At 43.0% G+C, this 14,758-nt stretch overlaps 1 protein-coding gene across 1 annotated transcript; it reads right to left on the minus strand.

The window, feature by feature from the left end:
• Window positions 1-517: 517 nt before the first annotated feature.
• On the minus strand, window positions 518-14,055 carry LOC109908935 (protein phosphatase 1 regulatory subunit 14A-like). The gene is made up of 4 exons (XM_020507741.2): window positions 13,610-14,055; window positions 4,513-4,593; window positions 4,277-4,306; window positions 518-3,281 (listed from the first exon to the last, which is right to left on the minus strand). The coding sequence occupies exons 1-4, from the start codon at window positions 13,805-13,807 to the stop codon at window positions 3,147-3,149; spliced, it is 444 nt and encodes a 147-aa protein (XP_020363330.1). The 5' UTR covers window positions 13,808-14,055; the 3' UTR covers window positions 518-3,146.
• Window positions 14,056-14,758: the final 703 nt, after the last annotated feature.

Consider the following 14,758-nt stretch of genomic DNA (forward strand, 5'->3'; position numbering starts at 1 on the left):
GTCTAACTATGGGTAACAGGGCTGACATGTTATGTTACATTTATAGCCTGTCTAACTATGGGTAACAGGGATGACATGTTATGTTACATTTATAGCCTGTCTAACTATGGGTAACAGGGCTGATACGTTATGTTACATTTATAGCCTGTCTAACTATGGGTAACAGGACTGACATGTTATGTTACATTTATAGACTGTCTAACTATGGGTAACAGGGCTGACACGGTATGTTACATTTATAGCCTGTCTAACTATGGGTAACAGGGCTGACATGTTATGTTACATTTATAGCCTGTCTAACTATGGGTAACAGGGCTGACATGTTATGTTACATTTATAGCCTGTCTAACTATGGGTAACAGGGCTGACATGTTATGTTACATTTATAGCCTGTCTAACTATGGGTAACAGGGCTGACATGTTATGTTCGACCCGCTCATTTCCCCACCACAAAACACCAGAAAATAGCCAAAAAGAGTAGAACCACCTCACCTGTTTTTAAACTATGGTTTGACTATTAGATATTCAATGTTTATTTTGAAAAGTTATTTGAAAAATAATAGTTTCACTACATTAAAATGAGAGTTCAGTTCACCTAACACGGTTGACTTTAAAATGAGTTCAGTTCACCTAACAGGGTTGACTTTAAAATGAGGGACAGTCATAAATGAATCGCTAATCACATTAAATACATAAGAATTTTCAGAATTGACTTTGTCAAAGCACCAAAATATAAGGGTTTTACAAGGATGGTGAAAACATAAGAGAAATGTGGAGATTAAGCGGGTTCCTAGAAGTCACAGAGGGTGTCAAAATGCTGAATTTTGGCACTTTAGTTAGTCTTTATTCGTATTTAAATTCAGATGTATTGAATTATCTATGTGGTCTATATTAAAGGGCACATTTATTCATATAACCTGCTTTTAAAATTCAATATTGCCGCACAATTTCTACTTAAAATAGCAAAGGGATGCAAAAGGCACTCATTTCGTGGAACAACACTTATACCAAACCATCATGGACTGTCAAGGGGGAAAGTTCACTTCACAAATTCATCTGATTCCATGATCATGACACATGACACATGACGACATTTCTAAATATGCACCTTACAGACCAGAAATCCTTAATTCCAGGTGGAATTTGTCATGTTTACACGACAAATATAGTCAAAGGTGTGTTGACAGCACACACACACACAACACAACTGTGAAGGTGACGAGGAGCCTGGTTGGTCTGTGACTCGTGGATCCGACAAGCTTCAGCAACAAACAGGCGTATACATACACAGAGCGTTTTAGAGCAATGCAAAATTCCACTGTAAATTGTGAAATTGAGGCTAACGACGGTAGCATGATAAAAGGAGGTGTAGCATGATGTACTACAGTACCCATAATGCTCTCTAAGCATATCTGGTTTCATCTTACTAAAGACATTCCTGAAGCTGACTCGATGGTGTCCCGTCTCCTCGTTACTACAATGAGAAAGGAACCGTTGACTTGTATTCTCCTGCCATCTACAGGCTATTCCAATGAACCATGTCTGTCAGATTAGATAGTATTGGACTGGATTGAGTAAGAGTTCATACTGTAGGATTGCTGTGATAAAGTTATGGGTGCTTGAAATATCTGACCCGTCTCGGATATTACATGCATCATTGCACTGACACTTCACTTAGCATCATATAGGCTACTATCTGTCTACCCTCAGTCACACCCTAGCAATCTATTTACAGTGATGGTAAATGGGTTGACCCCTATGGGATTAAATAAACACCCGGTTTCCAAAAGGTGTGCAGAGTAGACTGTCATGGTCAAATGTAATGTTGTTGTAAATGACTGCTCAGTACATTTAGCCAGGAGAGGGCGCTGTTTATCCATAAGTCACATCTAAAAAATAAAACAATTCAATAAATAAACACATTGGCCAACACTACCTTGCGGTAATACGTAAATACAGCCTCTAATCTAGAAAACACTATACTGTATGAATCCTAAAGATTTAAAGTTACTCTTGGAAAAGCTGAATTTAAAATGTATTCAAACCAATATACAAGCAATACAACCAGTCAGAGAACTACACATTTACAAACCGTGTTGAAAATGATGCAAAACGAAACATTGTGTACCTGATGGGCAACAGTGAAGCAGTTGGGGTACTATCCTTTAGCTGACTGAAAAATCCTCAGCATTCCATCTATAGATATACAAACACTTGGGTAAGAAATAAAGGACCTGGTATTGCTGACAGCTTTAAATGTTATCGTACATTTGCCTTAATAGCTAGCCTAAACGCACTTTGTGAGTGACAGTTGACAACCTGCCAAGCAATACTGCTTGGTCTTCATGAAAAATATCCTTTGTAGCTTTATGTATATGGTCATTATCTCATTGGGAATATCACAACACAATATTTCTCCCCTTATATATATAGATATATAGATAGATAGATAGAGAGAGAGAGAGATTTTTTTCTTCCACTTGACCACATGAACTATTGTCTCATGTTGCTGGATACAGTTTGAAAATATGGTAGGCCTGCTTGTAGCTAGGCACAATCGACTAACCCATTGGGATATATGAAAGCCTAGTGGTCTTTCTTACCTTCAGACTGACACTGGTACCTACAGTATGTTGCTGGACTCTGCCTATGGTTTATGAGCTAAACAGAATTAGAGGTACATCTCACAACATAAGACACAGACCAACAGTTTGACACCTTCATGGGCTTTCCAACAAAAGCATTATGCAATGGACTAGAAAATAAGAGAGAACAGCAAAATAATTTGAGGAAACACAGAACACAAGTAGCAGTAGCGACCCAACAGAGAAGCAGCCTGTTTCACACAATTCGGACACTTTATAAGTTGACAAAAATAAAACATAATTCATATGACATTGGAGAGGTCCAAATGTTGCAGGGACTGCCTGTGCATTGTGGTGTGTGTGTGTGTGTGTGTGTGTGTGTACAGAGGATCAGGTGTCTGCAATGTTTCTGATAATTGGTCAGATCTGTGTATTTGACATTGTGTAGCGCAAAGTGTATAGACCCGCAAGACTCAATGTTATGCATGTTTTTCAGGTAAGGTCCATCACATCGGGCTGGGGAATGGGGTGCTGGGTTTGAAGGGTAACATAACAGGGCCTTCAGATCACCTCTCGGTCTGCAGAATCTTGCCGGTTGGGGAAGATGTGTAGCTGGGGTTGTTCGATGCCATCGTTGTGGAGGTCCTCCTGTTTCTGCAGACCGTGGAGTTTCAACACCAGCTCCTTGATGAAAACCTGCGTGAGCAGGGAAGAAGGGCAATCGGTCATCACATGAAACATGCTCAGAACGGATACAGTGAGAGGCCGTGATACACAGTATTGGTAATGTTGAGCAATTCACAGTGAAACAACAAGGGAACATGTTTCAGAGATAGCACTTCATTCATTTTGTGTGTATGATATCAATATATGTGTGTGTGTGTGGGGGGGGGGGGCTGTCGTCACCAACACACTCCTTAACATGGTCTGTCAACCCATAATGGACAGGCTATGTAATGCTGATCACAAAGGATACAGGGACAGTGTGAAAGAGGGACAAGACTAGCATTGTCGGCTACTATATGCAGAGTTATCATTAGTTACTTATTTGCCTGAAAGAAAGAGCAAGGAGGTGACAGAGAGAGAGAGGGAGGAAGACGGCGTTGTAGTACTGGAGTTTAGGACTTGGACTTGGCTCAAGTCACACTTTCATGACTTGGGTGGGACTCAACCCAGACTTGATCAGTGGTGATTTTGTTCTTTTATAATAACGTCATTATAACCCTGTTCTCTGACTGGTCCCTTCATCATAACATAGTCATAACCTGCCATCTGATTCGTCATTTTGCAACCTTAATAATGACATAGTCATAACCCTGTTCTCTTGTCCCGTCACATTGACTAATCAGATAGCAGGTTATGAATTTGTAAACATTTTAAGGGACCAGTGTCACAAAGTTCCGGGAACTTTCAATAAATTCCCTGGTTTTCCCCGAAATCCCAGGTTGGAGGATTCCCGAAATCAGGAGGGAATAAGCAGGAAAAATCCAGAATCCTCCAACCAGGACTTCTGGAAAACCAGGGAATTTCTTGAAATGTTGATACCTTAATAATGACATCATCATAAACCTGTTCTCTGATTGGTCCATTACAATGACATTGTAACCCTGTTCTCTGATTGGTCTCTTCGCCGTGACAATCTTAAACATATTGTTTTGATATTACTATTATTTATAGACTTCCTCACTTACCTCTGTGTTATTGCAGGTGTGAAACATTTCCTGGAAAAAAATCCCCAGACCAAATAATGATTTTAGTTCAACTGGCCAACCTGCTGCTGAAACAATATATTTTCAACAGAAACCAAATCTACAGCTATTACAGCAAGTCCCACAATCAAAAAACAGTACAACTTGTTCACACAGTTTAGAAGTTCATCAAATGATAATGTCTTCAGATGATTTCGCTAGTGGGTAGTACAGTTCACCTGGAGCCTGTGAGTTCTCTCCTCGTCACTCTTCAGGTCTAACAGCTCGTCGATGTTCACCTCCTCCGGCATCTCCTCCTCCTGGGGACACAAGGTGACAGAGGGTCAGTCAAACTGTCCACCCATCCACCACTACATCCTGTAGCTGTATGTTAGCATCCTCCACGAAACTCTGCCCAGGGCATCCTCCACGAAACTCTGCCCAGGGCATCCTCCACGAAACTCTGCCCAGGGCATCCTCCACGAAACTCTGCCCAGGGCATCCTCCATGAAACTCTACCCTAGGGGCAGTATACTAACATACAGCTATCACATACCCCATTATATGTAAGGGACAGGCTCAGATACAAGCATATAATATATAGGTCACTCACTAAAAGGACAAAAATACAGGTCTTGCCTTGAGTTCTGAGTTGCGTGGGTCTTACAGACACAGAGGAAAAAGCTGCACGTGTTTTTAGAGCGCAACACCCAAAGATAGTCACAGACCCTGAAGCACTGCAGTGTGTGTGTGTGTCCATCCATGTCAGCTGTTGAGTCATCATATGCATGATGTGTGGGCTGGCAGTTAAGGGCTAAGGATGATTTGGGAAGAAAATATATATTATTTAGATGGCTGCGCCGCTGTTGGAGTCGGCCATCAAAGTGCCTCCATAAATTGTAGGATTTAGTTTCAGAAGGAACACTGCATGTGAGGATATGCCTTTGAGGAGAAGAGAGAAAGGGAGAGACAGAGAGAGCGGGGGAGGGAGAAGAGAGAGAGAGAGACAGAGAGAGAACGAACCCCCACCCTGGCTACTACTAGTCTAGGTATGCTGTAAGGACGGAAGCCACCACCATCAAGGCCAGACATTCCCCATCACAGATAGAATCCATTACGCTTTCTCACGGCCTCCTAAATCGGTCACACTCAAACAGTGCATTCAGCTCCCCCCAAAGCCTCAGAGTAAAGCAGAGACTATTTGTATAACAGTCTATGCACTTACTTCATTTGGGACATTTTCTCAGATCATTAACTACACTGAACAAAAATATAAAGACTTTCGTAAGACTTTTATAAGGAAATCAGTAGATTGAAAATCAATTCATTAGGCCCTAATCTATGGATTTCACATGACTGGGAATACAGATATGCACCTGTTGGTAAAAGTTACCTTTAAAAATAAAAAAAGGTGTATCAGAAAACCAGTCAGTATCTGGTGTGGAAGAATTGAGACATTTTCAGCTTCCAGGAATTGTGTACAGATCCTTGCAACATGGGGCCGTGCATTATCATGTTGAAACATGAGGTGATGGCAGCGGATGAATGGCACGACAATGGGCCTCACGATCTAGTCACGGTATCTCTGTGCATTCAAATTGCCATTGATAAAATGCAGTTGTGTTCATTCTCCGTAACTTATGCCTGCCCATACCGTAACCCCACCGTCACCATGGGGCACTCTGTTCCCAACGTTGACATCAGCAAACCTCTCGCCCCCACACAACGCCATACAAGACATATGCCCGGTACAGTTGAAACCGTGATTCCTCCGTGAAGAGCACACTTCTCCAGCGTGCCATCGAAGGTGAGCATTTGCCAACTGAAGTTGGTTACGACGCGGAACTGCAGTCAGGTCAAGACCTTGGTGAGGACGAGGAGCTTGCAGATGATCTTTCCTGAGACGGTTTCTGACAGTTTCTGCCGAAATTCTTTGGTTGTGTAAACCCACAGTTACATAAGCTGTCTGGGTGGCTGGACTCAGAAGATCCTGCAGGTGAAGCTGGATGTCGAGGTCCTGGGCTAGCGTGGAAACATGTGGTCTGTGGTTGGACGTACTGGATGTTGGACGTACTGCCAAATTCTCTAAAACGATGTTGGAGGCGGCTTATGGTAGAGAAATGTACGTTAAATTCTCTGGCAACAGCTCTGGTGGACCTTCCTGCAGTCAGCATGCCAATTGTGTTGTGTGAAAAGCTGCACAATTTAGAGAGGCCTTTATTGTCCCCAGCACAAGGTGCACCTTTAATGATCATGCTGTTTAATCAGCTTCTGGATATGCCACATCTGTCAGGTGGATGGATTATTTTGGCCAATTAGAAATGCTCACTAACAGGGACGTAAACAAAATTGTGCACAACATTTGAGAAAAATAAGCTTGTTGTGTGTATAGAACATTTCTGGGATCTTTCATTTCAGTTCATGAAACATGGGACCAACACTTTACATGTTGTTTGTATTTTTGTTCAGTATAAAATGCTGTCGTCACCAACACACTCCTTATCTAAACTACGTATCTCATGCTGAACAGCATTCCAAAGTGATTTCTAGCCAAACACTGACCAAGAGTCGCATGGTGAGATTCCATCTTATTTATTTTTCCCTGGGGGCAAGTCTGCTCATTGGCACAAACAGCACATTCAAAGGGCATTATTCATGATGTGCTGCTATCAACATACTGAGCCAAAAATGAACCCCATTCAGTTTTTATTGCCCTTTTTGGAGAAGGCAGAGATTCTTTGAATAACAAAATATGGAAATTGATGAAGACGACTGCAAATATCACTGTAGACTAGATGGAAGGCTGTCTTCAGAACCTAATCCAAACACAACAAAGACGGCATGGGTGTGGTGTGTGACGTGTTGACTAGTGACACTCACACAACAGGCCATAGAGAGTTCAGTCTGACCTGAATGCTCAGCAGTAAGGTTAACCTGCCCCATTGGGGTCTGTCTGTGGGTGTCGTGGGGGCGGACGACTAAGAGATTCTGATGCCGGTAGTGTAAAGGTCCGTCCAGGAAAGATCCAAGCAGCCCCTTCCTACCCAGGCATCCCTGACCTTTCTTTCAACTCCAAATGCCAGTGAAATACTGTCTCATATTGCCCACACACAGACACAGACATAGAGAAACACAGCCACGTGAGCAAGTCCACAAACAGTCTCATACACGTACCACAGACACAACAACGTGTGTAACACATGGCATTGTAATATACATGTAATACATGTAATAAAACGACACAGTGGGCATCAGCAGATCTATTCTGTAAAAACATCTTAATTCATACCATAACATCAAAAATAATTATTGTAATGCTCAATTATACATGCTGTATATTCACCAATTAAGCAAACGCATAGCTAATTTTCCGCCCCTCTCATCTCATCCTAGCTGTCAACCGCTAGAACGAGTACTAGTAATGCTGGGGTTAATGAGCAGCTCAAAAAAATCACATTCCTGGAAGTGTTGAGTAAACACAGCCTCCATGTGGGACCAACATGATGTGTCAGGTCTGTCGGGATGAGTTAGTCACTGATGCAGTGCTTTTATTGGGATTCGACTGCTTTCATTGTCCCAAGTCTGGGTTGCACATTATCCTTAGGTTGCATTCAAATTTTCCGTGAGGGGGATGTGTGATGTCAGGTGGGCTAATGTGTCCTATACTTGTATTTTCTTGAGTCCTATCTTACTTGTGCAGGAGGCTAATAGTAAAGATGAGCAGGCAGGTGTACAGATAGAGCCCTCCTACGAAAATAATGCCCTTTTTAGTCTATTTTCTTTTGTAACTTTAAATGCAACGAATTGCCCATCAAAGTAGATCATTTCTCATAAATGTGTGAATCTAGAGTCCCCTCCCTGCCCTCTCTTCCTGCATACATGAGTTTGAAATCAATACCGCCAGTAGTAGGTTCCAAGCCAAATCTAGTTAGCTTGTTTTGACAGCATAGCCTAGCTAGCTGCTATGGTTTTTGCCAGTCCTGTCTAGCGAGGGTGGGTTTGGGCCCATAGGCGACGTTGTTGCCACTGATGTCTGCCGAGGACCTGCCTTACAACAGGCCTACAAGCCCTCAGTCCAACCTCTCTCAGCCTATTGCGGACAGTCTGATGGAGGGATTGTGCGTTCCTGGTGTAACTCGGCAGTTGTTGTTGCCACCCTGTACCTGTCCCGCAGGCGTGATGTTCGGATGTACCGATCCTTTGCAGGTGTTGTTACACGTGGTCTGCGAGGACGATCAGCTGTCCATCCTGTCTCCCTATAGCGCTGTCTTAGGTGTCTCACAGTACAGACATTGCAATTTATTGCCCTGGCCACATCTGCAGTCCTCATGCCTCCTTGCAGCATGCCTAAGGCACGTTCACGCAGATGAGCAGGGACCCTGGGCATCTTTCTTTTGGTGTTTTTCAGAGTCAGTAGAAAAACGTTTTTTTTTACCTTTATTTATTTAGGCAAGTCAGTGAAGAAGACATTCTTATTTTCAATATCGGTCTAGGAACAGTGCCTTGTTCAGGGGCAGAACAACAGATTTGTACCTTGTCAGCTCAGGGATTCAATCTGGCAACATTTCGGTTATTAGTCCAACGCAATAATCACTAGGCTACCCTGCAGCCCCTTTAGTGTCCTAAGTTTTCATAACTGTGATGTTAATTGCCTACCGTCTGTAAGCTGCTAGTGTCTTAGCGACCTTTCCACAGATGTTCATTAGTTGTTTATGGTTCATTGAACAAGCATGGAAACAGTGTTTAACCCCTTTATAATGAAGATCTGTCAAGTTATTCGGATTTTTACGAATATTCTTTGGAAGACAGGGTCCTGAAAAAGGGACGTTTCTTTTTATTGCTGAGTTTAGTTAGCTAGTCTATGCTGTCAAAACAAGCAAAGTAGCTAGCTGATTCATGTAGCCTACATTCGTGATGATTAGATGATATAGTACACCCCAGTATCTCTAGCAATGATACTTTTAACGAACTCCCTTTCATCAGTTCTAGTTTAGCCTGCAGTGTGTTTTAACAGACACACACACAGAGAGTGAGACAGAGAGAGAGACACAGAGAGAGAGAGAGACACACAGGGAGACACACACAAAGAGAGAGAGAGAGAGAGAGAGAGAGAGAGAGAGAGAGAGAGAGAGAGAGAGAGGGAGAGAGAGACACACAGAGAGACACACACAAAGAGAAAGAGAGAGAGAGAGAGAGAGAGAGAGAAACATTCCACCCAGTTCAGCATCAGTAGAGGGCTCCAAGGCAGCAATTTAGTCCACATCACTTCCAGGCCAGTGGGTTGAGGGTAATGTTTTTTTTGTTTGCTTGGGTACTCTGGTTGGTAATGTAGTCCACTGGTCCCTGTGTCCAGCTGTGCACCTGTGTTCATTTCTGTGTAATGTTTTCCATAGCCAACACCCTGATACAGTAAGTGGCCTGTCCCACACTGGTGCAATATAAATCTGGGTCAAAATACCATGTCAGGTTTATCTGAAGACTGACGGAAAGTAAACACATTTAGAAGTGAAGCGACCACACTTTAAATGTACACACATTTACAAAATTGCCATAACCCATTGAGGTGGAAGGACATAAACAATCAAATAACTGAAACCAATCAAAACATACATGAACCATTCAGCCTCAAGACAGTACACTTCACCGATAATGAGCACCAGGGTCAGTTTGTGTACATCGCGTTATAACCCTCAGCTATTGGGTTTACTTCAGAGCAGTACTGACAGACGCTTATCCGGTTTTACTCAACCCCCCCCCCCCCCCCCCCCATTGCATATCCCGCAACAGGCAAACTTCTAAACGCAGAAACACTACAGTCTCTATCTACCCCTGATAACCTACATTAACATGTACATTTCCAGAGTTACGCTCCGTCAAATCGCTCGTCTGTCCCACTCACTTCTCTCCCACTCTCTAACATTCCCATCCTCTTTACTGCCTGTATGACATACTATTACACATCTCCTTTCTTTCTCTCTCTCTCTCTCTCTTTCTCTCTCTTTTTATCAGGGCAGACGGCCATCCCCTGCTGTCACTTTCTAACAAGTCATTACTATTCAAAACATCGTGACTAGTTTTTACCCGATGCATTCCCACAGTTACTCGGTGCTACAGCACATAAACATCATATTAATCCGGAACAGGGGAGTCGTTTTTGTTTTTTCCCTTTCAATTAAGACCTAGACAACTCGGTGACGGGGGTTCCTTACTAATTAGTGACCTTAAATTCACCAATCAAGTACAAGGGAGGAGCGAAAACCCGGCAGGCATCCGGGCCTCTGTGGAATGAGTTTGACACGTTATCTACTATTAATTACAACATCTGGTCTGAACACTACCAAAATGTCTCATTGTCAAGAATGTAAAGGAAAAATATGGGTTTAGTGCTGTCAGTGAAATCGTGGTTATTGGTTGTGTGGTTATTGACTTCATATCAAATGATTGCGATATGATCGGTCACAGCGAGATTTCCAATAGAGGTTCTCTCTACACCAGGAAATGGGGCTGGTCATCAGTTGATTGATGGCTGTTTATCTCATCTACATATGCATGCAAATTAAACGCATTCCCATTAGGTTATTAATTCGTCAACTAAATTGTGGGCAGGTGCTTTGGTTCAAGATAAACGCAATTATGTCATGTTATTTGAGTCTTATGAAATTCATTTCCACGTCGTCGACTAATTGCATTCGTCGGGGAACCAGCTGTTATAGATAATTTGCCATAGATATTTCACATCCATTAGATATTGATTGTTGCTACAAAAATAAACTACAACACTCTAAAATCCTTAGTTCTCTGATGTTTTTCTCTCCCAGTTTGCAGTGGTAAATTGCATAACAACTGGCTGTCACATCTGTGTGGCTTAGTGGGCCGTGACGACTCAATAGAACGGTAATAATGACTGGGTGTAGTCGTGGGACGGGATTAAAAAGTGAAAAGACTCCGAGTCTGGGAGACAATCACGCAGATAGCAAAACACTGCGGGGGTCTTAATCTGGGCCTCCGATTGAGCGTTGATACAAGACTAATGGCCCTTGATAATGGGCCAAGCGATGCGCTACATTCAATGCTTCAACAACAGGCTCAGTGAGGGGGGGGGGGGGGGGGATTCTCTTTGTGCTCTTTGGTGACATATGGGACCTTCACTTCCCCTAAACCACCATCCCCCCCATTCATAAGAATCATCCCAGAAAACAAAGATGTCATCAATCAATAACTGGGATAGTTAGCGTCCGTTCAGGCCTGGTCAGGGGGTTTTCACGTTGCAGGGCCAGCCAGGGTGGGCTTTGGTGTAGCAGGAAATGAGTATGGGGGAGATCTGATTACACCGTAATTACACATGCTTGCTCCACTATCAGTAAAGCAATTAACTAATTAACATAGATATAAAGCTGTGGCCATGTGCGTGTTTATGAGAAAGCAAGACATTGAGTGTGTTTACTGTATCCATCCACGAGAAACAGAATGGTGCAGAGCATCAAACTGTCATGATCAAATGCAATATTTCTATATTCTCTATTCTTTAAGTATGTGGAGAGACGCTATAATATATATATATATATATATATATATATATATATATATATATATATATGATGGCTCACTGATGCAGTTTTTACTGTCATTGTGGTTGTATAATGGTCACTACAGAGACATCCCCCTGTGAGAGAATTGCTTTAATTCCTGCCATTGGGTAGCATCTGTCAGGTGGTGGCCTTTGCAGTAGACACTTTGAGTTTTTACTACCATGTTTTATTACTGTGTTATGAATTGGATGTAGAAAATAGATGCTGAACAACAGACTGCTAATTGCTCTGCAGAAAAAAAAGAGACCCACCCAGAAGGCTTTAGACTCAAATAGGTCAACACAGGGCGTCCAGTTTCTATAGCATTCTAGTTAAATACCTTCTGAGCAGGAGACGGTTGTGTCCGATGGAGAGATTATTGGTATGGAATAACCCTTAACATCTGCACCATAGCACCGACCCCATCCTTACATCAACCATCGTCTCCAACCCTGCCTACTCACACAGCCACCACCATGCAGTGCCATGGCCCAATGCCTACCAACATCCTCTGGTGCCCCTGCCCTCGTTGATGATGCCACACACCACACCAGGTCCCCCAGGGTCCTCCTGTTTTGTCAGCCAGAAGCCCATAAACCCTCAAAGATGTCCATGTAATGCAGCAAAGACTAAGCGACCTGGCCAGCCTGCCACAGACCTGTTATATATCTGGGAGCACTTTCAATTGGACCTCTGATCTTTCCCATGTCACCCCTGGCAGCGAGACAGCCTTCCCCACTCACCGGGAGTATAAAGTCCTCCATTGACCATCCATCCCCTTACATACAACCCTCACATACAACAGGAAGGGAACAACATGAAGGGAATCTACCATATCTACTTGTGTATTTTGCATTGGATGTCCGAGTCTATTTTTAGGGCTATGAAGTGTGATAATATTTCGTTCAGCTAATCAAATTCATCAGACAATACCCACATTTCCTTAATGAATGTAGAGAAGGAAATTGACATGGGCTAAAAAGGGTGTAAACTGAAAACAAAGCTGGACATGGTTAACCTTGTTGCCCTGTGCATGTGCTCCATGGCCTTGCTAATGGCTTTGTCGTTTATTCTAATCCCATCTTCTTCTGGTGACTCAGACATGTTTGCTTGAGGTATTAGCTAAACGGACAAGTGCCCAGTTAATAGTGTCTGATAAGAAAACACATGCACAATACTATTCATCTGATTCGATGAGACCACGAATTTACCATTATGGCAGGCAGTGTTTTAACTCGACAGTCATTCGGCACTATGCCTAGAAGGCATCTATCTACACATCCTTGATTCATCGAATGTCAAGCAGACAAGGCGCAGGGAGACAAGGCAGGCAACCCCCCACGTAAAATGGATTAACGTCGTAGCCACATCCCAGACCGCAAGGGACACTAGGCAGTACAATCTCTGAAAAACCGACTCCAGACACATTTTGTGAATAGTTTTACTTACATATCTTGAGGAGACTGAAAATACGCAATCGCTGCGTAACCGCTGTACCCAAATACGCCAAAACCCGATATATTCATTATAGTGATTTAAATCCAACTGAAGAGTGACGTGCCGCGCTACAGTGGATTGCGTACCCCGTGCCAAAGTCGCTTTATTTCATGCAGTGGACACTGATGCTAAACTGAATAATTGTTATTGCGTAAAACCCTTTTTGTATTCTTACAATAAGTCAAATAAATGTTTCCCATTGTCTAGGTATGTGACTGTATGCGTAGCCTATCAATAGAAATCCGTTTAATTTCAAATAGATGGGACTCACCCTGCCCACATAGAGCTCGTCCAGACTACAGTCAATCCACTTCTCCACATCCAAGCGTCTTTGGAGCTCCTTTCTGTTGTACTTTACCGTGACCCGTGCTTGCCTCTTCTGCAAGCTAAGCCCCGGGTCCCTACCTGGACCCCTACTCGGGGAATGGACCTTGTTGTTACATCTCCTCCCGACCCGGTTCGCAGCCATATCCACTTTGGATGACAGACACGTGCAGACTATGAACCAAGGGAGTTATTAAAGAAGTGCACGATCGTTGGCAATAGTAGCGCACTGGTGAAGAAATCGGCTATGGGTCCTAGCGCCACACCTTACAGACCCGGGTAACTGTTGTGCGCCGAGAGCAATGTGATGACTGTTTATTTGATTGAGATAAGCTCTAAAGAAGTTCTACACTTTCTGAATTGTGTGACAAGAATTCGCCAGAATGTGAGTGACGGAGTATTCTGGGGAAATTACAATGACTCACCACTATTTATATTTATTTAGCCTACAAATAGGAAAGTCGAAAAGTTCAAGGCCTATTACCATGGGCAGCAACATTGAGGGCTTTCACCGTTGTAATGTAGTCAACTGGGTCGGACTTCCAACTTAATTGGCTGATGAAGGTGATCAGCCAATTAAAGAAAGAAGAAAATGAACTACTTCATATTGGATAGGGGTGGGGGGGGGGGGTGGGCAGTGGAACTGGTATCATGGTCTAGATTGGATTTCGAGGGGCCTAGTGCTACACTCTGGATTTACCTACAGGACAGTAGCGCTCCAGAAACAAGGTTGGAAAACCCTGAACTAGATGGTTGCAGATTCAACACCAATGTCCCGAAGGGAAGAAATTAGTCCTAAATGCCATCCCCTGCCGTTGTGCCCTTGAGCAAGGCACCTAAAACTCCAACCTTTGAGTGTTTCTGTCTTCTTTTCTGTCGACTAAGGCAAATGGATCAATCAAGTTGTCTTCTTCCTCTACTACATCCATCCCCCTGTGCTCAAAAGCCCTGCCTTCGTTATAAACACAGCTGCCTGTAGTAGATATGATAATAACGACTATTTACTGACAGCCATTTGGTTTTAGGTTATACCCAGGGCTGCACCATGCAATAAACCCTGTTTGCAGCCTACTGCATTATTTACTCATGTCTGTTA

The sequence above is a fragment of the Oncorhynchus kisutch genome, linkage group LG18 (genome assembly GCF_002021735.2).
Source record: "Oncorhynchus kisutch isolate 150728-3 linkage group LG18, Okis_V2, whole genome shotgun sequence".
NCBI classification, from domain to species: domain Eukaryota; kingdom Metazoa; phylum Chordata; class Actinopteri; order Salmoniformes; family Salmonidae; genus Oncorhynchus; species Oncorhynchus kisutch.